Source organism: Thunnus albacares, chromosome 13 (assembly GCF_914725855.1).
Source record: "Thunnus albacares chromosome 13, fThuAlb1.1, whole genome shotgun sequence".
NCBI lineage: Eukaryota > Metazoa > Chordata > Actinopteri > Scombriformes > Scombridae > Thunnus > Thunnus albacares.
Window position 1 is genome coordinate 6128963 of NC_058118.1, and position 26382 is coordinate 6155344.

At 41.6% G+C, this 26382-nt stretch overlaps 1 protein-coding gene across 1 annotated transcript in view; it reads right to left on the reverse strand.

The window, feature by feature from the left end:
- Positions 1-1338: 1338 nt before the first annotated feature.
- The window catches only part of spns2 (spinster homolog 2 (Drosophila)), a 68001-nt gene continuing 42957 nt past the window's right edge, over positions 1339-26382 (reverse strand). The window contains exons 6-13 of the mRNA XM_044370199.1: positions 23500-23642; positions 22499-22651; positions 22072-22261; positions 16388-16453; positions 15733-15831; positions 12426-12589; positions 9475-9521; positions 1339-4916 (exon numbers count right to left, since the gene is read on the reverse strand). Of these exons, the coding sequence (XP_044226134.1) occupies positions 9479-9521; positions 12426-12589; positions 15733-15831; positions 16388-16453; positions 22072-22261; positions 22499-22651; positions 23500-23642 (858 nt within the window). The 3' untranslated portion in view covers positions 1339-4916; positions 9475-9478. The remainder of the gene's footprint in view (positions 4917-9474; positions 9522-12425; positions 12590-15732; positions 15832-16387; positions 16454-22071; positions 22262-22498; positions 22652-23499; positions 23643-26382) is intronic.

Consider the following 26382-nt stretch of genomic DNA (forward strand, 5'->3'; position numbering starts at 1 on the left):
GTGGTCTTTATTTTAGAATAAAACAGTACATGCATTCATGGAATACCTTTTACCTGAGTCATTCTTCTCTGGCTTCACTGCGATGGAGCTGAACAAGTGTATAAAGTCAGTTCTGGCAACAACAGGTGACTTGGTGACACTTTACAATAAGCTACACAAAGTACTATGTAGTTACTGAGGAGTGAGTAAGGAACAAATAGTATCACTGAATTATGGCCTTTGTAGTAGATAATGATGAGTTAATTGAGAACAGACTTGTAGATCCTAGGTTAATGAGACATTAGTCAATGATTAACACATAGATATTCATAAGTATCAGTATGCTGACCACTGTCTTCATGATGTTATTACTTAAACATTAGTTACTTCTGTGCCCCCTCAAGAAAACTGGTGCATATACTGAGAAGTTACTTACTAGAAGTACTTCAAAATGACCTTACCATCATTTACTCTTTTTGTGCCCCCACATGTAAAGTGATACATCGTCCTACAAAACTAACAAGTAGCTACTGAGGTCTTACAGGAGAATTTACAATTAGTTCCTGATAACAGACAGCAGGATTATCCAAAAACTATTTTAATCATCATATTCAGAGCACATATACATTCATTTTCACATCAATAAGTCATATACAGTCACACTAGATGATAACTGATTAGCTCATAAGCATAAAGCATTACTGTGATGCATACATTTCTTATTTATGAACAGATAGCCTATTTTCCATCAGTGATACCACAGTGAGCTGTTGGTTCTTCAGTCAGTCAATCAGCTGATTTCACTGACTTGATTTCTAAAGCTGCATAAAAGCTTCTCAACACTGAAACAACTGGAAATGAATTTAATGCAACACTAAGCTACACCCACTCATAAATATTGGTTCTTGAATTGTAAAGTAATGTTTAGAAAGAGTTTGGAAAAACTTACGCTTGGAAATCAACAGGGGAAAAGTAGTCTGCATTTTTAAGGCATCAGCATCATTAATGCTACAGAGTATGACATACAGATGTGAATTTTAAACAATATGTGCTCTTTTCTTGAGAATCCAGCTGTCTATCATTAGGGAACATGTAGAGTATGTGGTGCATCACAATGTATAACAAAATCTAAGGCTTGTCCCAATTACCTAATACTACTGTAGTGTGAAAACTAATATTTTTTTCAAATTACCCCTGGCCTGACTTATTTTTACTTGAAAATGAAGGGAGTTCAATATATAACTCTATTAGTGCAAAGTAAAAATCATTTCTTAATTTCTATGAGGTTCTCCTAGATGTTGATCCCCTTAAATGTTGTGAATTTCTGTCAGAATGAAGAGAAACAGAGACAAGGCGGTATGAAGTGATTAAATAGGTTTATTTGATTTACAGACATGTACATTTTCTATCAAACCCCGAGGGAGCATCACAGTTCAGTTCTACAATAATATCCTTTGACACGTCTCTTGTATTGACTTGCTCTAAAAATAAAAATAACCTCTGTTTTCTGCTCAACATCAGAAATAGGTTTCTTTATACACAATTCTTGTATGACAAGAAATAGCACATTCTCAATACATCACTTCAGTGATTATTAACATAGAATTACTCAATACAACAGACCTATACTAAAGGATTGGTGCTAAATCAACTAAATTTGGCAAAGTGAAACTCAATTCATGACCCATCTGACCAGAGCCAACGTCCCTACTGATGATAGATGACAATGTGTCAGCACTTACTGTGAGCATGAAGTGACAGACCTCTGTGGCAGAGGCTGGGATGGGATGCTAGGCTATGGTTCAAACAAATCCCTGAACATTAAGTGTGCAAAATGATTTGATCAGTTACTCTGAAAAAAAACAAAAAAACAAAAAACATACAAGAGCTACAAAAATAAATGCAAAAGTATTGCATCCTAAAGATGAGACCAATACGTTGTCTTAAAATTCATCACATTACAATTCCTTTGTGTATGTAATATGTGTGAGATGTCCAATTCATGATCACAGTAAACAGGATGAATCTTAGTGATGTAAAAAGGTATTGTGTTGTTTCATTGTGATATAAAAAGATGAACAAACAGGCTTTTCTTAACCCAAAGACATACAACAAAGTGTAGTATACTCAAACCTTAAACTTCCCTTTATAGATTATTCTTCATTATGGTAACAAACAAATAAATACATTGCATCCAAGCCATCATTTACAATATATTAAAGTTGCTGCGTGATATAGCTATATATATATATCTATTGTAGTTATAATAAAAAAACTCATTTGGTAACATTAAAAAAAGAATCGATAAAAGGAAGGTAAGAAGCTTAGTTCATTAAGAAGATGTAGGTGTGTAAACACATCAGGTTGGACAGAATCACATTCAAAGAGCTCCACGCAGTTGGAGAGAAGCTAAAGCTAATGATCTGGCAACAAGGACACAGCCCACACAGCACCCCACACACAGCCTGTGAGTCATGCTCACACATCAATGCTACAAGAAACAACTCAACGTCTCCCTTTATTCCTCCGCTGAGGTCAATCCACCCTCCTCCTTCTGTGTTTTCTTGGAGGTCTGCAAAGTGCTTTTTCTCTTTATGCACAAGTTTTAAAACCCTAGATTCCATTAGTGGATTAAAGGTTTCAGTAAAATTGTATCTATTAGGTGATAAACTACAAAAAAATGTTCCTTAAAGGTAGCTTCTAATGACACTTTTGATTAAATCTTTGTGTATACAAAACTTGCTTCTTTTTCTTTATGGGAGATTGCATTTAATTTGCATAATTACAAATCTGATACAGTAATGAATGCAGAGATTGAGGAAATCAAATCCAGGCTTTCTGTCTGACTTATATTTCCTATGTAAATCTCTATGCCATTCTCTGGTGCTATTAAATGCAGGTATTGAAGGGGACTATTGAAGGGGGTTTTTCAGCTCCTGTAGTGACATCTGAAGACATGCCGGTCTGGTTTCAAAGCAGGGGGATTCCTCGCTTATCTGTTATCAACGATAAGAGCCCGCCACCTGGGGCCGAAGGATTTCCTGTTCCTGTCTGGGATTTTGATTTCCCTCACTAATAACCCCGATGACTGTTACTCCAGCCCTTCCCAAAAGTCCTGTCTTCTAATCGTGGAATGGGATATCTACAATTTGCAAGGGCGGGAAAGGTGTCTTTTCACAATGCCTGTTATTGTAACTGGCATGGAGTGGACTGGAATCCATCATTAAAAGTGACTCCGTCTCTGTGTGGGCGTTGTGTCCAGAAATTCAAAACCAACCATCAGAGAGCTAACCCTTTAGAGGGAAACCCAGCTCACTGATAAGGCAGTGTGGATAAAAAGGTTGGCTTCCACATAAAAGAAAAGAAAAGAAAAAAAGAATAGTATTGCTTCTCATCTACATAAAAAACACAGGTGTTACTCCTTAAAACGGCTCCAAGTCAAAAGAGTAGCATTTCATTTACATTTGGGAAAAAGCATGTACATCATAAATTATAAAATATATAATCCAGTGTCCTCTTTAAATCGCCCGGATTGCATCATCATTATCCTTCTGAAACAATCATACGCAGTAACCTCCAGTTTCAAATCCAACATCATACACACACACACACACGCACACACACACACAAACACACGCACACACACACAAACACACACGCAGAAAATTTTTTTTAAAAAATCACAAGAAACCTTGTGAAAAATAATGTGCAGAAATCTCTCATCTCTGTCATGTTCTCTGGCACCGTCTACACTGATTTAAGTGCTAAAAGCTAAAAATAAAAACATGTGGGGGTCAAAAGAAACAGCTGGCTAGCTCTGTTGATGTGAAAGCTCCAATTTTAAGGCTGATTCACTGACCTTTAGACAGTAACACTTTTTGGCTCTTAGTTGACGGCTATGTTTACATGCACAGCGAAAGTTTGATCGTGATGCCATTATGTGAATACTGCATTTGTCGTGAAAACACTGTATTTGCGTATGTTGCTTAGACGTTTATGTTGGTAATACTACAATTACGATTTGTGGAGAAATCTGATATTAGTCACATCATGGGAGGCTTATTTGAACAGATAAACAACACTTTGATACAAATTTTGTCTTGCTGCACATTTTAGTTGCATCACTCGCTCCGCATAACTTGAAATTTGCAGCTACTGTCTGTTTACAGTTTCAAAAGCCAGATTAAAGGCAGAATAAATTGGGGAAAATGTGTATGGGAGCAAAAGAGACACCAATGGATCTCTATAACTGAAGTTTACAAATGACGCTGCTTCGACTGTCTAGCAGATATAAACAGCTCAATTAAACAAATTTCATCGCCAAAAGCTGAATTTCAGTGTGCATGTAAACATAGTCAGTGATGATGTCATGAGGGTTGTTGGTGGTCAGTGCAAAGTCTGAAGGAATGTAATAACGCTATGGCACTTGGTGCAGATTGACAGCCGATGTAACGGACAGACAGACACATAGAGACAGACAGGCAGACAGACAGGGCAGGTTCATGGTCAGCATTCAGTAGTATGGCATCAGGAGTCGGAGTGGTCACAGGGGACCACCCCACCTCCTCCCTGGAAGGGTCAGTGGAACCTCGCAGACAGAGGTGAGGAGGACACCAGCTGTCGGCCGGCAGGCTTTGACACACCGCTGTGTGCCTTCTCACCGGCCTGTGATTTTAGAGGCGTATCAAGGAGGGGCAAGACGCTCCCTCATTCCAGTTATGAGCAGCTTCCACGAGCGTGTAAAAAGGAAGAGCAGCAGGAGCCAAGCGGAGGAGGAAGAGGCGGAGGATGATCATGGCGGTGACGACGAGGAAGAGGACATGGGTGTGGTTTTAAAGAAGTGGATCAGCTGCCCTCGCTTTTTTTTTTTTATCTCCATTTAGTCATCCTTATTGAGTTTGGCTGCTCCTTCACATGCCTCCTCATTTGGTTGTCACCTGAGAGAGAGAGAGAGAGAGAGAGAGAGAGAGAGAGAAGGGGGGTGGATGGGAAATAGTGCGGTTAGAGTGTGTCCGTCCTCACCACAGGACATTCTCATGTAATTAATGTTGAGGTTGAAAGCTCCAGGGCCATCTGTTAGGACCTTCCTGATAACGCCTGCACACCAGGACCAGCCTGTGACCTACATATTTGCCTGCACACAGCATACCAACACATAACAATTTGTTTAATGCAGACCCCCCAACAATCTGTACAACAGCAAGTCATAAGCCACAGATACGCACAATCACATTCTTTCCAGATGTGCAGACAGGGGCTTTACATTTAATGTTGATATATGATTACAGTGCGTCTGCCTCAGTGTCACCTTATTAAGCATATATACACAAAGATTAATGAGGGAAAAGGTTTGCTCTTGTGAAATAATATTTCTGAAGTGTTCGGAATGCAAGAACATAGACAAAGACTGTATATATTAGTGTTCAAAATACTATATGACTGTACTGTAGAAGTACTTTCCCTACAGTGTGCCTCATTTTCATGAAATGAATTGTTTTGCATGTTATCTGTCTCGCTAGAGGGAAATCTCCTTTACTCAAACAGAGCAAATCTCATTCAAAATTTTGCTACATTTTCACCTTTGTTCACTCGCAATGCCATTCAGACAGATGGCATTCATTTATTTATGTGCTATAAGCCCACTAAATCTTAATATGGACTAAATAAATTGGCCTGACTGATATTACTTGTTCATGATGATTCATCTAGACTTTTTAAATCTCAAAGCTCATATGTGGGGAAAATGTGGCGCCAGAGGGGAAACTATACTTCAGTTGGAGATTAGGATATTAGTTCTTCTTGGTGTCATGCTTGTGATCTCTTCAGATTGGATGAGAGAGATGGCAGTGCGTCCCGCTGTTTGCTCTGGTCTGTCATTACGGTGCCCTAGATGCTCCAGTACACAAGCTACTACTGCTGCTACAATAGGATTAGTGCGGGGAGCTCGGCGGAGCAATTTTTGGAGCTTGTGTCTCTTGTACCCACATACACACACCCATAGACTCACACACACCCACACACATACACAGAAATAGACATATACATACACACAGAAGAACAACAGCTGCACATCATACAAACAAGGGTAATTAACTTAAACAGGGGATTTTAGAAAACAATGTGTTTTGGTTTCTGTAGATGCAGATCCACTCCTAACTGGGATGAAACATTTTCTTCAGTTATTAGTGTAAGCTGTTGCTGTGAATTGTTTATAAGCCAAACTTGCAATTAAAATTGTTCAAATGCCAGTGTGACGGTGATTAGAGTTGTGAAGTCTTTGATATGTGTGAGATTGGCCTTCCTCTCACAGCTTAACTATAACCGAGCTGGAGACTGTTGGCTTCTCCAGCAAAGGGGAGGTCTGATTGGTCTGGCAAGAGAACAAACTCTAATCAAACCCACTGGGAGGATGCGAATCATGACTCAACACCGCTGTGGAGACTTAACTACATATCTGTAAACTAGACCGAAGATACGTTACAGAGTTAACACAGAGCACAACTTGAGTTCTTCCTTTTCACTTATTCACCGGATAATGAAAGAGGAAGATGTTGAATTTGAGGCCCCTTCTTTCTGTATGAACTGTAAGTTGCACAGGTCACATCAGAGCCTGGCTGTATGCACTCTGCGTATGTGTGTGTGAGTGTGTGTGTGTGTGTGTGTGTGTGTGTGTGAGGTCTGTGGCTACTGGCCTCCCAGTCACCGTGAACCCACTCAGCACTGCTGACTGAGGACTTGGAGCTTTTGTTGAATGATAAGAGTGAAAAAGGAAAGTGCAAGCCTGCAGCTGTGTAAACACTTTTAACGGTTAAAGTTTGGACAGCAGCAACTAAATCAGAGTTTTGCCTTGTGATGTGAATTTTCCTCCCTGAGGTATACGGGCTTGTGGTTACTGAACAAATGAGTGTGAATCCGCTGTCAGATCTCACGCTGATCTTTTGACAGCTTCCAGCTTGGGGATGTCCTCTAGTTAACGTGTGGCGTGGGGTGAATCTGGTCAGCAGAGGCTGGTTCCTTCTCCGGAGGAAGTTAATTGGATCTCAGTGTATCTGATCTCCGCCTGCTATTGCATCACCGGAGATTAATAGCTTGCGATGTATAACAGCTTAGGCGATTACTGCTTCTCTTCATCCTCATTTATTCAGCAGTCGTGTGTGTCTTTTCTCTCCTCCTCATTTTCTCCCTCTAAATTCATCTCCTTCACTTTCACTCCTTGTCAAACACTTTTTCTGTAATTTAAATATTATTCTTAAACTCGCACAGGGTCTAATAACGGCACCATATTGTATATCTTTCTCTATATGTTTCTCAGAGCAGCATGTTGCACCTCTAGGATCAGCGATCAGTGCTGAGGGAGTATGAAGGGTGAACTGTGAACTGTATTGATCTGTGAGTCAGACCCAGGGGAGGAAATATTGCCTGTCACTGATTGGATTATCCTCCAAAATAAATCTGTTGAAAATCAATAATCACAGAGCACCTCAGTGGTTTCACTTCAGAGTAGGAGTGATCAGTTCGCAGGCATATTCAACTCTGACCTCACGTAGTTGTAATCACTGTTCTCTATAATTAGCCCCTTTTGACAGCAGAGAGAAAATGCTCTAGCTGCTGTGCGTGACAGAGTGAACTGATGAAACCCTCAGGCTGAGAGCACAAACTGCCACTGAAACCCGATACATGTGGCAGCCTTGTGGGAGCCTTTCATGTCACCTGTCATTTGCTGTTCATGCTAATGTCACCCTGCTAATGGTAATGACACTGAAGTGCTTACAGTTAAGGACCATAGTGGTGTATTTGCATGTTGTAGCCCTTTAACTACTGATTGTGCACCGTTTAATTTGCTGCAGAATATTTTCCAAAGCATACCACAACTTTTTTTCCTGCCTTCAAGACAGCCATTGCCTTCCATTCATCAGTGCAAAATGCAAATCAACTTGAAGGGTTCTGCTAGTTGCTTGTGATGGGTAAACCGTCACAGTGAGCATTTTGTTGCTGATGCTTTTTTTGTTGCCAAAGTTAAGCTATGTTACAGTCTGCAGCTGCAAGCAGTATTATCTAATCATAATACAAGAAAACAACAAAATTCACGTTGTTTGTCTTCTGAAATATATCTCCAGAATTCTTACTTACGAAGTAGCTTTCAGTTCTTGTTTTTTCATATGTCTGTATTGTGCAATTGAAATCTAATAGGGCAATAAAGGTTAACCTTGAGTGGCCTGGTTTTCATCAGCCAACGCTCAAATGTCAGAGCGCTGTTGAATGCACAAACAAGGAAACATTTTTTAACAGACTGTATTTTTATAGATAGATAACTGATCAAATGAATGGAAGCTAATGGTTGTCTGAAAGCTATGTTTTAGAAAAAAGTCAACCATTACATAATATTTTTGGGATCAACATGCACAAAGCCCAGTATGGTCATCCCTCCTCCCACCTGCAAGAATCTGCACCTTCATACAAATTTTTTCCCAATTCGACTGCTGCCCTCAAATACTGCACATGGTTGCAATTTTGGCAGATGATCACACTGCTTACTGAGCTGAACTCTGGCCATCCTGTAAGAAATCCTACACACCTCCATCTCCTAGTTTTCACAAGTTGGTGCGATTTTATCATGAAAAATGACTTGTCAGTGAGCTTATGATCAAACCTTTGTTAACATATTCAAACCATGCAAACCAAGAAATGCTGCTTTGTTTTTTTTCTGACCCTTTCCTTTTTCACACTGAAGACACACACAGAGCATTATTGGGCAGTGGTGATAGTAAAGGCACATTCGTGATCTACATCATTTTTTTGCGCTTTGTGTACATACAGTTTTTTTTGTTTGTTTTTTTTACAAATATTTAGAGGACAAATAAACCCAGACAGGGTTACAAAGAAATGATTAGAAAGGGGTAAAACCTTGACCTTTTGGCTAAACACGATAACCTTTTTACAAATAAGTCACAACAGATTCCTTGTCCTTCTAATCAGTGAGTCAGAGTTTAATCTTGTTATTCTTTACTGGCAACTACAGTAACTCCCCATTGTCCTACTGTGCAAAGTTAGCTGGTGTGCTGCCAATTATTGTGTCTTTTTTCCCCAAAGTTAATAATTAGAGAGGTTTTGTACCATGTGTGTGAGCCTGATAAAGGCAGGAAGGAGGGAAGGTAGCTCGGGTCTTGATAAGATGCCAGATAGTTGGTCAAATAACTACTCGAAGAATGCCTAAACAGTCCCCAAATACAATGGGACAGGAAACGGATCATAGATCAATCATTCGTGTATCATCACATGTATCAACTTTAGTGTTTACACTGTCATAAGTGTCTTTTAAGTCTGGAAAATTCTTGTTTTCAGATCTCTGTGTCTCCTAAAGACGCAGAGATAAAGAGAGCTCCATAAATGTTAATGTTCCAGTCTTTTGTTATCAACGACTTAAAGTGCTTGTATAACTGCTGATGTGAAAAGCGCTTAAGTGTTAAAGCTTCTTTAGTAGAAAAGGCAACTTACCTGGTCATACCTTGACTGCGGAGGGTGATCGTGACAGCTGGCTCAACCTGAGGAGAGAAAAAAGTAGTTTTAGGAATTAAGAATGCACAAAACCTTTTAGACAGATCTCCAGAAACCACATGCATCATTTAATATTCTCTTTTCCCCAATGTCACTCATCACATGCTAACTATCGTCCTCCGCCTTTCAATCACATTTCTTGACAATCTGTGCCTGTGATCCTCCAGGCTGCAGTGCTCAGCCCGCCTTGACCCCCCCAATGGATCTGTACTATGAAGACGCACTGGCATGGCAGATGAGACAGCTCCGCTCTCACACATCAGTAAGTGTAAATGTGGACTGGGTGAATGCCTGTGTGGGGAGCATGCACTGAACCCAAGCTATTAATGGCAACCCTGCAGCCAAAAAAAGCTAACAACCTAGAAATAATAAAGCAGTCTTTAAGGCTGGAAATAGACAGGCGCGCTCCAGTGAGTAACTTGTTCGGCTCCGCGCCTTTTATAAATAGCCTGAAATAGCGCTGAGTATCTGAGGACACGCTCAAAGGAGAAAAAAAAAAAAACGCTGCAATGCGCTCTGTAAAGTCAGGGGGAATTTATAAATTGGGGGCTTTATAGCGTGAATGGAATCTATAAATATCACAGTCATGGAACAACCCTAGTTGTACGAAGTTGTGGATGTTGTCATCTTTCTTGGTCCCTGAGGTGCTGTTTGCAGCTTGTTACATAAGAGCTGCTGCTGTTTAAGTTTGATTTTTTCTTATTGGGATGTTTTTCACAAATCTGTACAGTACTATAGAGGCCTTTATTATACAACGCAAGGTAGGTATGCAACAGTATGTTTGCTGTGCATATATTTATATACCTGCATATAATCCATAAGGGTCCTGTATGATTAACCCGTCTATAGCTGAGACAGACAAGCACAGGTGGCAGTGAACTGGGACAAGTTGAACTATTCTGACAGGATGGTTCATGGTACAAACTGATGGAAAATAACTGTGTAGGGGAATGATGTATTTGCTATTAAATAAGGATCAAAGTGTATTTTCAGTGTCCTCACATCAAGTATCACACATGCACATGTGTACTTGATACTTAAATGTATTTCAGGAAAAACGTTTGATACCACTTTTTTATCTGAGGCAGCTTTCATAAAGGTTGTGACTAATGAGTTTTTTATAATAAGTAAATAGTAATGCTTTATAGATCAGTTAAAAGTCATTAACAAGACTGAGCAGTGTTTGGGTTGCCAGGTTGTGGCTGGTGTTTATCCTCCTCCAGCATGACATTTGATTTGTCTTTAACTGTTTAACTTATCAGGAAGAATCCGCCAATAGATAGTTTAACCTCTGACCTCCTGAGAAGGGCTGTGAGCATCTGGGCTAACTTGGACCGTTTTAATAATCCTTAATTAATTACTTATTAATATTAATATCTGCTTATTAGAAAGTGAGAATCTCTTGACTCTTAATTAGTAACTGTTCATGACTTGACTTCATTCAAGCCAGCTGGATTTTTCACAACCTAGCAACCAAAACATTGTTCTAATTATTGGCTTATAATTGATCTATAAAACGTTGTGATGACTCATCTGACTTATGACCTTCCAGTGTCTTCAAGTGTGTGTGGTTCACATCTGAGACTTTGACTTTTTGACTCCAACTGCTGCTCCATTAGCTTTGCCCTACAGCATGTTGTGTGAAAATCAAGGGGTTGTGGTTAGATATAGTTTGAGTGAACGTGTGCCATCTGCCCACACTGTGCAATAATGTGGTCAGATAGCTTGATCCACATATAAAACCACAAACTAGCATCTATTACTGGCATGAAGGCAAGAGTGTGACGTTTTTTCAAAAGTCATTGTTCTGCATTTCTTCCCCTTTTTTTTCCCTGGATCTGGCCCAACAGAAGCCACAGTACGACTTTCTAGTGGCAACCATGAACTGCTGCCTTTGCAAAGACCCCTTTAAAACTGTATATTAACATTACACAGAGGAAATATTAATGGCCTGGATGGCAGCTGGACCCAAGGATTATAAGCTGCAGTAAATTCTGAAGTTGGTGGTTTCCACAAATTTTCCACAAACACTACTTGATGGCATTTCTTTTGCAATTTTTCATGATTACAAATTTTCTCTTTCTGCTTAAGCTATACTCAAATCTCTTTCAACTCTCTTTATGAGGGCTTTGGCGTGGGAAAGACAAGCGACCAACTCCACAGGGTGAAGACAAAGCGACTGCAGACAGACGTCAGACATCAGACTGCCATCCTGTCTAAAAATGTCCTTCATCTTCAACAGGAAGGAAGTCATTTCTGAGAGCGCTGGCACCAGGGGAGTAAGTCAATGTGATAAAAAGAAGGAAAAAATAGGCAGAAAGAAACAAGAAGTCATGTCTCACCCTCTGAAAGAGGATGAGTGTGTTTGCTTTAGCCTTTTAAGGCTATGACCAGCTACCGGGCCCTCGGGGTTCACATTTTGGTGTTAGAAAGAGGAAAATATGAATGCATGAATAGAGGGGCGGTAGCTGGTAAAAGTATAAGTAAGCACACTTTAACAAATTGATGGCTAGAACAGCTTGTGTCAGCTCTGGAGCGCTTTTAGCTGACTGGGACTTTCTATTGGCTCGGGGGCCTTTCTGAGTCTTGCAGGGTTGGCACCATTGTTGGCATTGCTGGCCAACTTGTCCCTGACACAAGTCGAACCCAAGCACAGGGGTGAAAGACTCGAGCATTGTCCAGATAAAGTCCCTGACCTCTGTGTTGAACTGTATGGCATGAAACCATATCGCCACTTCCTCTTGCACTCAGATGCTATGGTTGGATTTTTAGATCTCTTACTCAGAGAGTCAGTGGAGGACATCTCAAGCAAGTATGAAATATTTAAAGAAGAAATTACTGAATAATGAATGAAATAATGATGAGTTATTCAAACGGTATCTCTCACTTACTGTTTCTCGGCCTTCTCTCTGTCATCCAGGAAAAACAGTGCAGTTGCCAGGAAAAACATGCCCCCCAGGACGATGATGAAGGGACAAAGCATGAGGGCATAACCAAGACTGAGGAACTGCCACAGCGCTGATGTAGCGTAGCTCTGCTTAAGGGCGTCGGAGATCTGCACCCAAGCACACCAGCACAGATACACGATGACAAACATGACCACCCCACACAGACACACACAGACACACACAGACACACACAGACACACACAGACACAAGAGAAGAGAGATTTTATTCAAACTAATCATTCACCAAAAGCTCTTACAATATCCCTCCATGCTCCGACACACTACATGACTTTGTGCTGGTTTTACATTCACACCGAGCACTTAACCAGAGTGAGTTCTGCATGTTTCATCACAGCAACAGATCAAACTGACACACAGCATGATGTAAGATGCCCTGGTTTTGTTTGAAGCGAGGCAGGTTTTCACAGCTAATCGTTGTCGAAGGCTTGAGCAGCACTGCCGTTCAGTCTGTCATGCACGGCACTGAGGAAAACAACAGCTGTAGGACGGTGGGCGCGAAGTGACCATTTCTACCTCCCAGTATCGCTCATATGGCAGCTCTCAAAAACACATAGATCAATCATACTGACAATCGTGATGGAGAGGAGGCTGCTGATGGTTGCTTTTAGCAGATTAGTGTAGTTGTGTGGAGGTATGCCGAGCAGAAACAAGAGGGGGCTTCTCGTCTGTGTGTGAGTCAGACTCTGAGCGGCTATAGGTCACCCTGGCTGAAGCACATTGATTATATGTTCATGTCAGCAGAATGAGATTCTCTATGGGGAAAGCTGGAGAACTGCTGACAGGAGGATGTCAGAGGGAGCGACCGTGTGCGTACAGTGTTCATATGTGCAAGGCGTGTGTGTACTGTACGTGCACCCATGGAGTGAAGAGTCATCATGAGTAAAATAAAATACAATGCATGTACAATCTGGTGTACGTCCAGCAGTTGGGTGTGTAGCCAGTGGAGCTTTTAGTTTGTCAGGTATTTGCTTTACTACAATAAATTACGTGCAACTTGCACCGTGCAGCTTAACTAAAAATACACGGTGAACTGCTGCATGTCTAATCATGGAGCTGGAAGGCATTTCTTGGGAGATTGTTGAGAGATTGTTCCTGGCATTCCAAAATGCAACTATGGTGTACTGGGAACACCACACTCATTTGTAGAGTTGAGTACATCAGCTGCAGGCTTGTTTGTTGCACATGTCAAAACCCAATTGTGAACTATGAAGGACTGACTCCCGGCTTCCTCGTGTGGTTGCTTAGCAATAACCACCAATCTGTTTTTTCTTGAGATTCTCTACTTTGCTCATTCACGGGATTTGTGCCAGCCTGCATGGGTGACTGTATATCTGCCTGCGCTCAGCGTGCGTCACGACAAGTCCATCGCACTTGCATGTTAAACCTCAGCTCAGGAACTGAGGCACTGAATGGTGACGCACTTGGAGCATTCTGGGCCTCGTTGATCGGGGGTTTGTGGAGGAGTGAGAAAGCCCCGGACATTCAGTATGTCACTCAGAGGAGAGCTGTGCCCCGGAGACCAGATGGCGGGGTGACTGGCTAACTGTGGGGCCACGTCTGGGTTATTCTGGTTGGCAGTGTCTGTGTGTGTGTTTCTAGGCTACAGATTTCTGACATTAGGAGCTTGGAATATTGTAGAATTAATTTTCCAGTGCTGTAATGTTGAAATTAGGTCTCCAATTAACAGTTATTTTAAAGATCAATTAATCTGTTGGTCATTTTGATTAGTTTCTTTCATTGTTTAGTCTATCAAATACCAGAAAATTGAAAAAAAATGGCCACCAAAAGATCTAAGAGCCCAAGATGATGTCTTGAAATAGCTTTTTTTTCAAACTAACAATCAAAAACCCAAAGATATTAAATTTGCAATTACATAAAGCAGAGAAAATATGTGGCATTTTTGTCTGATAAATTACTAATCACTAATGATTAATCAAAACTGCAGTTGAATGATTTTCTGTGGAGTAACTAAAGCGCAAACTGACACATTGACATCAGTAGAATTAAAGTGATCCAGACAGAGTCGCACAGTACTTCAAAGTACTGTATCTCTAAATGTGTCAGTAGGAAGTTTGTACGATATATGACACTAGGTTTTATTTGATCTGCAGAAACAATACAGTGTCAGTCTTTGAGCCTGATCCTGTTCTCCAGAATTTGGATTTTCTTTTTTTAATGCCACTTTTGTTCAGTCTCTTGAAGAGCTTGTCAGTACTTGGAGCTAACTTACTAGTTCTTTTATCTGGCTTTGACAGTAGTTTAACATTTCTATTCAAGGGGGGAAAAAAAACAGGACACTTTCAGTTCAGCTCGACAGCTGCGTCTGTTGCCAGCCCGTCAGGCCCCGGCAGAGGATCTTGAGGATCAGTTTGATTCTCTAATCAAAGACTTCCACTGCCTTTGTTAGCATGACCCAGGCTGTGAGCCAGAGGCTCCACAATAAAACACAACGTAAACAGAAAACACTAAGGCAGTCTATTCTCTCCCAGCAATTTACTGGCTCCAAAGTACATGATATAAAAAGTAGATTGTGTTATGCAGAATGGCCTCAATTTTACTTCATCGTTTTGTAATGACTCATGTTTGTGTGGCGTCAATGCAAAACAGTAAGCTTTTCCTTGCTTCCTGTATCCTCAAATAAGGCATACAGAATGAGTACTTCCATTAACTTCAGAAATGTTCATTCTTTATTTGGAATGAGAGGAATGCCGGTTGACGGTCTGAGATGGATCCTGTTTTACACTCCATTGAGTAGCAAGCTGCACTTGTTTTCTGCCCTCCTGGACGCTATTATTTGGGTGTATGTGTGTGTGTGTGTGTGTGTGTTCAGTTTAAAAGGTTGACTGACCTTGAGAGGCCTAGCGTCCCAGTAAGAATCACTCTCTCATCTCCTGACCAATCAAATACGGTAACACTGGACCCTCCTGGGAACCATGAAATTTACTCGAAAACGCCCTGACAGCCTGAAGAGCAGTGGTGAAATCACAACTCTGTTCAGCGGCCCTCCTGAGACGTGTGCTAAAAGCTCCTCTTGTACCTCACTTTGCACTGGCCCACTTAAAGCAAGGGCTGAACTGGTATCTGAATGCATCGTGTGTATGAATGGGGCGCTCACAGACATGCTGAAGCAGTCTGTACGTTCCAGTTTGGAGGATTCAAGACCTGGGGTAAATCTTAAATATATTCACACCCTGATCTCCTCACAGAAGTGCCTAAGAGAGAGTCTTACCAGGCCTATCAGGTACGGACTTCCTGCGTCACCCAGGAGGTGAGAGGTGAAGCTCTGAAAGGCGACCGCCGTTGCTCTCCGAGTGGGAATAACGACAAACTGTACAGAGATGGAGAGACAGTGAAATATGCATGAGATCATGTAAGGTGATGAAGAGACAGAGGTAGAAAGATTCACTCAGCCATGTTAAAACAACCCCTGCAGTCTTCAATTATGCACCCAGAGCCCACCTCACCGGGGCGGGATACAGACAGAGCTGTCAGTCACGGTGAGAATGTCAGTAATGGCCTGTCTCTGTCTTTACATACTCACCACAGTCTCCTACCTAATTACAAATTAAGGAGCTAGTTGGTACACCCACCTTACTGGATGTCTAATTTCATTTGGCTCACTGTTTTCACTTTTTGAGACCAAAACATTTACATTTCTTCAGAGAAAGGGCTCCCCTCCGTTTGTTTCCATGAGCGCAGTGTGAATCAATTTCAGCAGAGGCAGTAATTATCAACTCCACCCGAGCTGTAGCCTACAGAGTCAGAGCCCACTCACACTTTTCACAACTCAAAATAAGACGCTGCGTCTAATGGGAACATTTGGTATGGTGTGTTGCTGGAATTTCCACTGACCCAGTGGATAAGTATAGGTTCTCAGTACTTACCATTAAAATGTCTGCTGTTATGGCCCAGTTCAGGAAGAGCAGCGTCTCTCCTATGAAGATGCAAACCTAAAATGAAGAGGGAGAAATTCTACATTTAGCATTGCTAATCAAGATCAGCCAATTTCCGCTGAACAAAAGACTGGTAACAAAACACAAAGCCAAAAGAGGAGGTTTGTGTTGCAGATATTGCTACCGTGTGTGGGAATCTGCTGCTGAATAAAAAGTGCTTTGGTTGCTGTGGTTTAAAAACATGTTATTATGCTGTGGCCCAATTATATGTGGATGTGCAGGCCTTCATTTTGGTCCCACTGAGCCGAGTATTTAGCCGACGAGCTGAAAAACAGCACAGGATGATAAGGATTGTTTATCCTTGACAGAGCCATATATTAAATCTGGAAACATTTTAACACTTCCTAAGTTTAGATCCAGCTGCAAGATCTGAATTTATGTCCAACTTCTGAATGGGTGTGGGAGCTGAAAATGTAAACTTTAAATAACACGGTGGGGTTGACATACGGCATTTTATATGTACAGTACATGTGGGCTACTGTATGCACACAGGCTGGTAGCAGCTGGTGTTGCTATTTGGCCACTTTCTTAAAAACAGACCCAGAGGGATTTGGTTGCAATGGAATCTTGTGTATCTGTATTGGCTGGTTTAGTCTGGCGCAGTTTAACACGACCAGTTGATGTGTGTTTCCTGCTTGGGAATAACCCTTCTGCCAGTGTGCCAGACCTACAGAACAGCACAGAGTGCTACAGAAGCAGCCTGACAGCGAAGATATAGACACGTCTGTTCTGAGAGCTGCAAACCAGACACTGTGACCAACATGTTGTCTCTTAGAAGAGAGAAGTCTTTCTTCAGATTGGCTGAGTGTTGACGAGACAACAGCTGTGAGAGGTCAATCGGCCTCGACAGCAGAGCCGACCGTTACAACCACATTACGCCTTATAATATGACACATCTGTCAGTGCTTTGCCATGAAACCTGAGCTGATCACTTACAACTGTTGCTGCACTGTAAGATGATTTAATATTGTACAGTGGAGCGGTCCGAGAACACCTTGGCTGCATGAATAAGGGGAAATCCTTGTATCTGTTATCTTTTTGGTACAAAGATATAAACCAGGAGAAATTTGAGAGTATCAGCTCTTTCTGTCACACATCATTATGTATAAAATCGAGTTGGACAGATCTGTAATCATGTAATTAATATGGATACTTCCGCACCTTAGTGTCTAATTGGAGTCGTGAGTCATACCTGTGTCAAACACCTGATAAATGATAATGTGCCTTTGACATGATAGGAGTTCATATAAATTTGAATTCACTGAATCAAAATCACCACTTAGACAAATAATTATTTGTCAATTAGCCATTTAAAGTAATTAATATAGTTGTTCTTGAATATGTTCATTCTTTTTTGGTTTGGTTGAGATTGTGTGTTCATACATTTTATGAATACAGTCTTGCAGAGTAACAACCTAAACAAACAAACAAACTGATCCAGTAGCAAAACGCCATGAAGTCAGAGGCCAGATTTGCCAAGGTCAACCAAGGTCACATATTTAGGATATGGAAGCTTGTTTGTTATGTTTGCTTACACGCATGGGAAATATTTTCCATCTTTTCCCACTTTTCAGCATTATTACTGGCCAACTTGTTGAGGGTCAGTTCCTATTCCTTTGTCTCTGATAAGTGAGAAATGCACGCTCAGTGAGTCCAACTGCCCAAAGTGCATTGTTTCAGGGTAGTGATTGTTAAGTTGCACCCTTCCTGCTTTACAAGGCAATTAGACACGCAAGGTCTCTGCTTATTGGCCTTAGACTCTTAACTTTTGGCTGGATGAGCAGCAATTCTAAAGGCCATCTCAATCAAACCTGCAATTAAGGTTATTCATTATGAGGAGCAACAGCCACACATTGCGCTGAATGTCTGAAATCAACTGGCGTCAGGCAAGGTAGGGCTGCGCGATATGACGATATTTATCATGTGACAATAGAAAAACATTGATTGTTTCATGTTATGCTCTATTGTTTATTTTGTTGTGTCACAAACCACACTCTTATCAGCAATATTTTTGTCATTTGGAGTCTGTCCATCTTTTGGATTACATTAATAAATGACTCTTATTGACTTTTTACACGCAAAGCTTTTATGGCACTTATAGTACCGTACAGAGTGTAGCTGTCATCGATTCGAGGACTTCACCTGGTTCACTGTCTCTCCTCTGCTCTGCTGTGTATGCAGCACACAAATTAGCACAAAAATTAGGTAAATAACAAATAAACATAGTGTCTACTGCAGGGGTCTCAAACTCAAACTACCTGGAGGTTTCCAGTCTTGTCACAAGGGGGCCATTTTAAGTATTTCAAAAAAAAAAGTTCAACTGTTCAGCACTTCTCAACATTTACTATTTACAGTCATTCCTGGCTTTTCTTGTCTAATGCTTGCTGCCAGACACCTGGCAGCGCATATTCTCAGACAGCTGAGCCACATTTGCTCAGAGGGAGTTGGCAGTTGAAACCCTCAGTATGGCTTAAAGATGGACATTACTAAGTCTAGACCTGGACTTTGATTTATTGAACTTCATGGTAGAGAATAGTTTTTCACAAAGATATGTGCTTCCAAAAAGGCACATGGTCGGCTTGAACATTCTTCAAAGCTCTGGGAAGGATGGGGGTAATTCTCTCAGAAATTGTCCAAACATGTCTGCTTTTCTATTTACCTCTCTGAACTTTGAGGCTTTGAGCACAGAATTGCACTGCAGGTCAACGAGCTCCATTTGTAGCACACTGGGGGCATTTTGCACCTCAAAGGAGAAGGGCTCTACAAAAATTTGGAAAGTGGCACTGTGTGTCTTGAAGTCTGCAAACCGCTGCTCAAATTTCTGCTATAGCTTCTCAATGGCTTTCCATAACTAAATGACATTTTCAAAAGCTGCAGTGACAAGCTGACTTGGGCTCTGCAACTTCAGATTGAGTGTGTTCAGCTCCTGTGTGATGTCAACTAGAAAAGCTAGGTCCGTCAGCCATTTAGGATCATCAAGTTCAGAAAGAGCCATCCTACCCTCCTCCATGAAGGTCTTTACTTCTGTTCTCAACTCAAAAAACCTCTTCAGGACATTTCCCCTGCTGAGCCAACCTCTCCTCTGTGAAGTACAGAACATCGCCATATGCTGAGTCAATTTCCTCGAATAAGGCACGGAACTGGTGGTGCTGTGAGCCCTTGGATCTTACATAACTGATGCATTTCACGACGACCACATTGTCAAACTTAAGGCACTTGCTGCAAAGTGCCTGCTGATGAATAATGCAGTGCAGAGCAATCGCAGAATCTGCATCTTCCTCCTCCAACTTTCTTTGAACCACCGCTACCAGTTCGTTTCTCCTCCCTGTCATTGACTCTGCGCTATCTGTGATTATTCCTACAAGCTACTTCCATGACAGACCAGCGCCTTCAATTGTGTCACACAGTTACTGAAATATATCCTTGGCTGTAGTATGGCCTTGCATCTCACTAAGTAAGTCTTCTGTCACTTCGAAATGGTCATTAATACCACAGACAAAAATGGCAAGCTGAGCATTATCACTTACGTCAGTGCTATCGTCGAGAGCCACCGAGTATGCACTGAAACTTTTGGCTTTGTCACGTAACTGATCATAAATGTCACTTGATAGTTCATTAATCCACTTGGCCACTGTGTTGGCTGACAGACTGATGTTGCTGAATTGACTCCTCTTTTCTGGACTGACAAATTTGCAACTTGCAGCATGCAGTCTTTTAGAAACTGGCCTTCACTAAATGGCTTTCCCGCTCACTCAACTGCCGCATCGGCTTCCTTGCTTGCTTTCTGGAAGAGATTTTGTTGCATCGATAACCTGTCCTTAGCTGTGTAGCTCTATTCTTCCTCTCATCTCCCTGGTGCTTTGCATACTGCTCTGCATGTTTAGTTGAATAATGGTGCTTGAGGTTATATTCCTTTAGTATGGCAATTTCTTCTTTGCATATGAGGCAGGTGGCATTTCCATTGAACTTGATGAAAAAATAATCCATCTCCCACTTCTCCTGAAACTGCCTGTGCTCTTCATCAACTTTTCTTTTGGGTTTTGAAAGAGACATCTTGACTGAACATTGAAAGATAACATTAGCATGCCAAATGTTTTTTCTTTCCACTTGGTTTCACTCAGTGCTCACAATGACTCATTTGCATGAGAGAACTTGCAGGCAGATTTCACTATAATTTGATATCAAGTGGCAGGCTGTATGAAGTTGTGTGGGGTGCCGTGTCTGGCCCGCAGGCCTGGAGTTTCAGACCCTCTACTGCATTTTGCTGTCATTTATGGTCGCACTACTCTGAACCAAGTGAAATACTCGAGTTCATGACAACTACGCTGGTTATGTTTTGGTCATATTGCACAGCTCTAAGGCAAGGTGTCCTCTGACTCCTTTATTCCAAATTCAAACATTAACCCCACCCCAATGAACTTTTTCTTGTTAGATTGATTGTCAGACTTTCCCTTTTAATGCTCAGATCTTTAGGCTAATCCATAATTTGTCAGAGGGGCATTTTTCACTGGGTTCCTGTTGATTCTTGGAAGTAGCAAAGCAAAATCAGGCTTAATTACAACTCCCTCCACTGTTCGATTAACACACACTCAGGGTTGGGAGGGTTACTTTGAAAATGTATTCTGATACAGTTACTAATTACCTATTAAAAGACCAGAGAAAATAAGTGTATTTTATAAGACAACAGAACAATGTAACCGTAGAAAAGAAAAGTAAAAATTGGTTTTCGTTAAGTAAATTCAGGCAGCAGCCGATAGACCTGCAATGAAAGTGCACAACTCACGATGATTACAGAGAACATTCTCAGGGAAAGCCTCTGACAAAACAGCACTTGGCCCACCGGCTGTGTGCAGCTATCACACAGGCATACTGTATGGCGCAGCAGGGGAAGACCCCCCGCCGGGTATTCGTGACCACTCTACGAGAGCTTTGTCCTCCTCCACTGCTCTTCTCAGAGGAATGGCAGTGGCAGACATATGTGCAGCAGCATCATGGGCTTCACTGTGTCCTTTTATTCAGTTCTATCTGCCTGATACGAGTTTTCTCTAACTCATTCAGTAGTGAATGTGCTCGGCGACCAGGTGGCACGTTACGCACACACAGTCATCTCAGCGGAGAGCCCTATCTGTGCTACAAGCTGTCATATACTTAAGCTCTCTTTTAACTTATTTGCACAAGTCTTTGGGACTGCCACAGAGCATAACGACCATCCCTGCCTACTCTCCCAACATAAGTTCACTGTGTGTGAAGTGGGTGTATGTGAGCCTGCTGCGCACACCTGTGTGTGCCATGTGGTATCATCCTCTACCCACACCATCGAGGATCAGTGAGTTATTTTGCCCTCTCGTTCGTGCTTTGCTTATGTTTGGGACTTTTACAGTGCATGGTAGTATATCATTCTTTATTTTAAAATGTATTTTAAAATCGTAATCCTGGTAATAATCCTCATTTTCACTGAATGTATCAGTAATCTGATTATGTCGTTTTTTCTGTAACTTTAATGGAATACAGTCACCTTTTTTTTGTATCCTAATTAAATAACGCCGGTCTGTGTATTCCGTTACTCCTCAAGCTTGTACACAATATACACAAGATTTACAGGAAATGACCCTTACATAAGCTCCTACGATACTCTTCTTGGCCACCACGAAGATGAGGCAGATGAAGATGGCCGAGCCCAGCATGCTGACAGCACAAACGAGCGGGTCGGCTCGCTCAGTCCTCTGGCGGCACAGACGCGTGGTGGCCGCCCCGATGACCACGCCTAACAGCCCCGTCACACAAGTGATCCCCCCGAAGATCAGACTAGAAAGGAGAGCAGAGAAGAGAAGAAAAAACTGTTACTTCATTCATACATATATTTATTCAACAGAGCTACAGCTTAGTGTATAATACATCCTAAAGCCAGTTCACCCTGCCTTCTACTTGTGGTGCACAAAGGATGCTAGTATCTTTCTTTTTTAGGTTTCAGATTACACCAGTCAAACAGAAACGGCAATGACTTCAAAACCTGCACCCTGTGGTTAGTCATTAACCTCTCACCTGTCTGTGCTACTGCAGCTGTCTTTTGTGCAGGCCTCTGCTGTCTTCTGCACCACCTGGGCTCTGGTCAGGTACACAGGGATCCAGATACCAAACGCACCCGTAGCAAAGGACACTGAAGAAGACGCCAGCGAGGAGAACACGTAGCTCCGACTAGCCGTGAAGAAACACACACACACACACAAAATCAAACAGGTGATTATCTTGGCTTATGTAAGAAAAAAAAAATAAACAAAGTACTGCTATCTGTCATACAATCTCAAACATTTCACTTGCTCTGACTCTCTCTGTGTAAAACCCCTCTGATAACAATCACAAAAGACAGTACAATAGGATTTGGGGAGATTATCGGGTTGGAATCACCTCTGAGGTGAGAAAATGAAATTAAAGCAGCTCTGATGCTATAAATGGCAAGTAAACTGGATGATATACAGCCAGGGCTGACGGTTTTATGTAGGAGACAAAAATAGCACACGGTTTAACGCTTTTCGTGTTTCCATTGGAGGTGAATGTGGGAGATTGTAAAAAGGTAAAAGTCACACTGTGCGCAAGATGAATTAATGTGGTCGCTCACCTAAAATAGTTCCAATAAACCTGCATGGCTACATTAACTTAAGAGTTAACAACATTTTAAAAAAAGAAAAGTAGCCCACAGGTCATATAATAACAAAAGCACACAGTGTCATGGATGCAAAGCTCCCTTCACAGTTCAGTAGTACTGCAGAGCAGTGGCAAGTGAATGATACTGGCTCACTGTGTCTTGTGTTGACATTTCCAAACCTCTAAGGGCTTGTATAGGCTAACCATGAGTAAATGTAGGCAAATAAGTGTGTATGTTTGTATCCAAAACCTGTAAAACCTATTCAAAAGATCTGATATATAGCACAGGTTGCTTCTCTGACGTGTTAGCATGCATGGCTCTCGGTGACCTGCCAGGGAAACATCGCCAGGCCAGTCCCCCAAAACCCAGTGTAATCCTTGAAGCTGAGCTGAGGCCTTACTTCTTGGTGAGGGCCTTCATGTCACAGACCCATGAGGTGCGGGTCTTGATGCGTGCTCCCATCTGATCAAGGCAGCCTCTCTTTGGCTCTGGCACGAACAGCAGGATCAGAGTCCCCGCCGTGATCCCAAAAAGTGGGGACACCTACCGGGACATGACAGCTCTATGAGTCTTCAGATCAGGTTAACACATCATCCTGACATGATATCCAGAGTGGGTCAGACTAGGGAGTGGTTTGGAGAGGGGATATGAGACAAAGAACATTGTGTTTACAATCTGAATGGACTGCCGATACGCCTGATATCCCATACAAGCCCTCTACAACTAAGAACATTCCCTCTGCTTACTCCATTGGCTCTGTGTGTGTGTGTGTGTGTGTGTGTGTGTGTATGTGTGTGTTTGTAAGCGTACAAGACTCTACAAGAGCTTTTTGGCTTTGAGAGCTGCTTTGTGAGCTGCTTTGTGAGCGCTGCACCAGGGTGAAAACCTCATAAGTGCCCATCTGCTATTATATTCACCATCATCTTTTATGGGTTATGAGGTAGCATGTTTGTGCATGTGTGTGTATCTGTGTGGGGGAGACAGAGACAAAGACAAAAGGCAGGATGGGATGTGCGGGAGAGCATTTGTTCGACTCATGTAAATAGCTCACAAAAGCAAAACCAATTTCATCTGTCAGATGAAATTCATCATATTATATTCTGTAACTTATTAAAGCCCATTTATATGCATAAGTGCTGTGGTACTATGTAACATGTCTGTGTATATGTGCAAGTTTTTCATTGAGGGAGTAATTCTGAGTCTGATGTGGCTCATATCGATGCAGTCTGCAATCTTCTTTTGCTTGCATGGCGCAACTTAATTGGATCGACATGGTCTACGTTATTAGTATTTTAAGAAATACTTTCACCAAGAGGCAGCTTAGTGCAAGATTCAGAGCTCATTTAATTTAAAAAAGAAAATAAACGTTTCCTTTTTTGCGCAACTTCTGCACTTAAGCCCCCTCATAATTATTCAACAAGACACTAGGAGACTGTGACCTTTGACCCGCGTCTCCCACAGGGCCCATTAGACACTTCCTGTATGGATGGTTGGCAATCAAACAAATTAGCTACTGCCCTCTCCTCCTCCTCCTTTCTATGCATCCCCCTTGTTCCTTCTTGCTGTCCACATTTTCGCTAAACAAGGAAGGTAGCTGGAACACGGAGGGCAAAAACAAACGGAAGCACTGCAGTGTTTTTTCCTTAAAGCAGGATACTGGTGTAAAGAATCTGTTTCATGTCTTGGTATTTGTTTTCCTCCACATGCCACACCGGTGATTAATTGGCTTTGAGATTGTTTTATTGGAATGTCATTGTGACTGCTTTGGAACAAACTGCCCTGCTCTTTGTTATTTTTTTTAATGCTCCACCAAGACAAGAAGAAATGGACTTCCTGTTTCCTCAAACCCAGGGAGCTGTCATATCCAGGAATCTCTTCCACCATGACACGCTGAGGGAATGTTTAACGTCTTCCTTTAAATGTCAGTCGGTTCATAAGAACAGCTGGGCCATAATTTGTTTTAAGGATTTTAAAAGCTGACCCTGAAGTCAGCGGCTCCTGTGGAGTCCTGTTAGACCTTTCATTGGTTCTCTCCATTACGACTGGTATGCCTTATAGAGCTGTTCACTTCTAAAACATTTTGTCTTGCACTCAGTGGAGTCCCAGTAAAAAAGAGCTATGAAAACAATGATTTATGCTCCTGATTTAACACCTGTGTCTGCTCATATAAGCACACATTAAGTATGCCACTGCACAAAGCAGTCTAGTAAGCAGTCTAGTTTTTTTTTGTTTGACACAATACACTATGAAGGTGTGACATGTCAGCACATTTTAACAGATAGATTTCTTGAGAGCTGAAATGAACCTTTGATTAATAGGGATCCAGCTTAATGCTCTTGGAGCTACATAGGGGCATTTTGTGAGCACGTACGTGGTAACAATGAGTCTTTGTGCCAAGTCAAACTGAAAGCTTGTTCCCCTAAGAGACCGGCCGATTTTAGCTATCTCTGCACAGCAGCTTCTCCTCAAATGCTTATCAGGGCTCCAGTGTCTTTCACTTGACATCATTGCACTTTCAATTGTTCTCATTTTTTGTTGTTGTACAGTAGATGCAAGCTGGTGTTTATCATGCCCTTTTGATGTCAAGACACATTTGATTGACCAAAAGCAAAAGACAGCACTCCTGAAAGTACCCAGAGTCCCCGCCGTGATCCTTAAAACTGGGGACACCTACCGGGACATTGTTCTCATTTTTTGTTGTTATACAGTAGATGCAAGCTGGTGTTTATTGTGCCCTATTGATTTCAAGACACATTTGATTGACCAAAAACAAAAGACAGCACTCCTGAAAGTACCTGGAAAAAGTATCAATTTCAGTTTAAGGAAGTATTTTTTTCACCCAAAGAGTGCAGAGAACAATGAAAACAAATGCAGAAACGTGATGCTAATTTTCATTAAGTTCCTGTAGTGAATAAAACACTATACACAGGTTGAGGAAGCACTGACACCTAGTTACATCAGTGAGGCCAACACCGATCCTCCTTCACTGAAGTCGACGTCCATGGGTAAAGTCTAATGAAAGATTCATGTGTTTATAGCAAATGAGAAAGAAAGAGCCTTGAACTTTAATGGAAATCCACTTCCCTTGCTGCAGCCAGATCAAAACTCACTAAAGTATACAGCTTCTGAGTTTGAATATATTAGATGATGCTGACCGAGTTTGATGTTAAAATGTTTTTTTAATTATATTTATAAGATAATTATATTACATTTTTAAAAAGGGTCCTGAAGGAGGCAGAGGCTGATGCTGATGTTGATGTGTGTGAGAGTTGTTCAGCCTTTA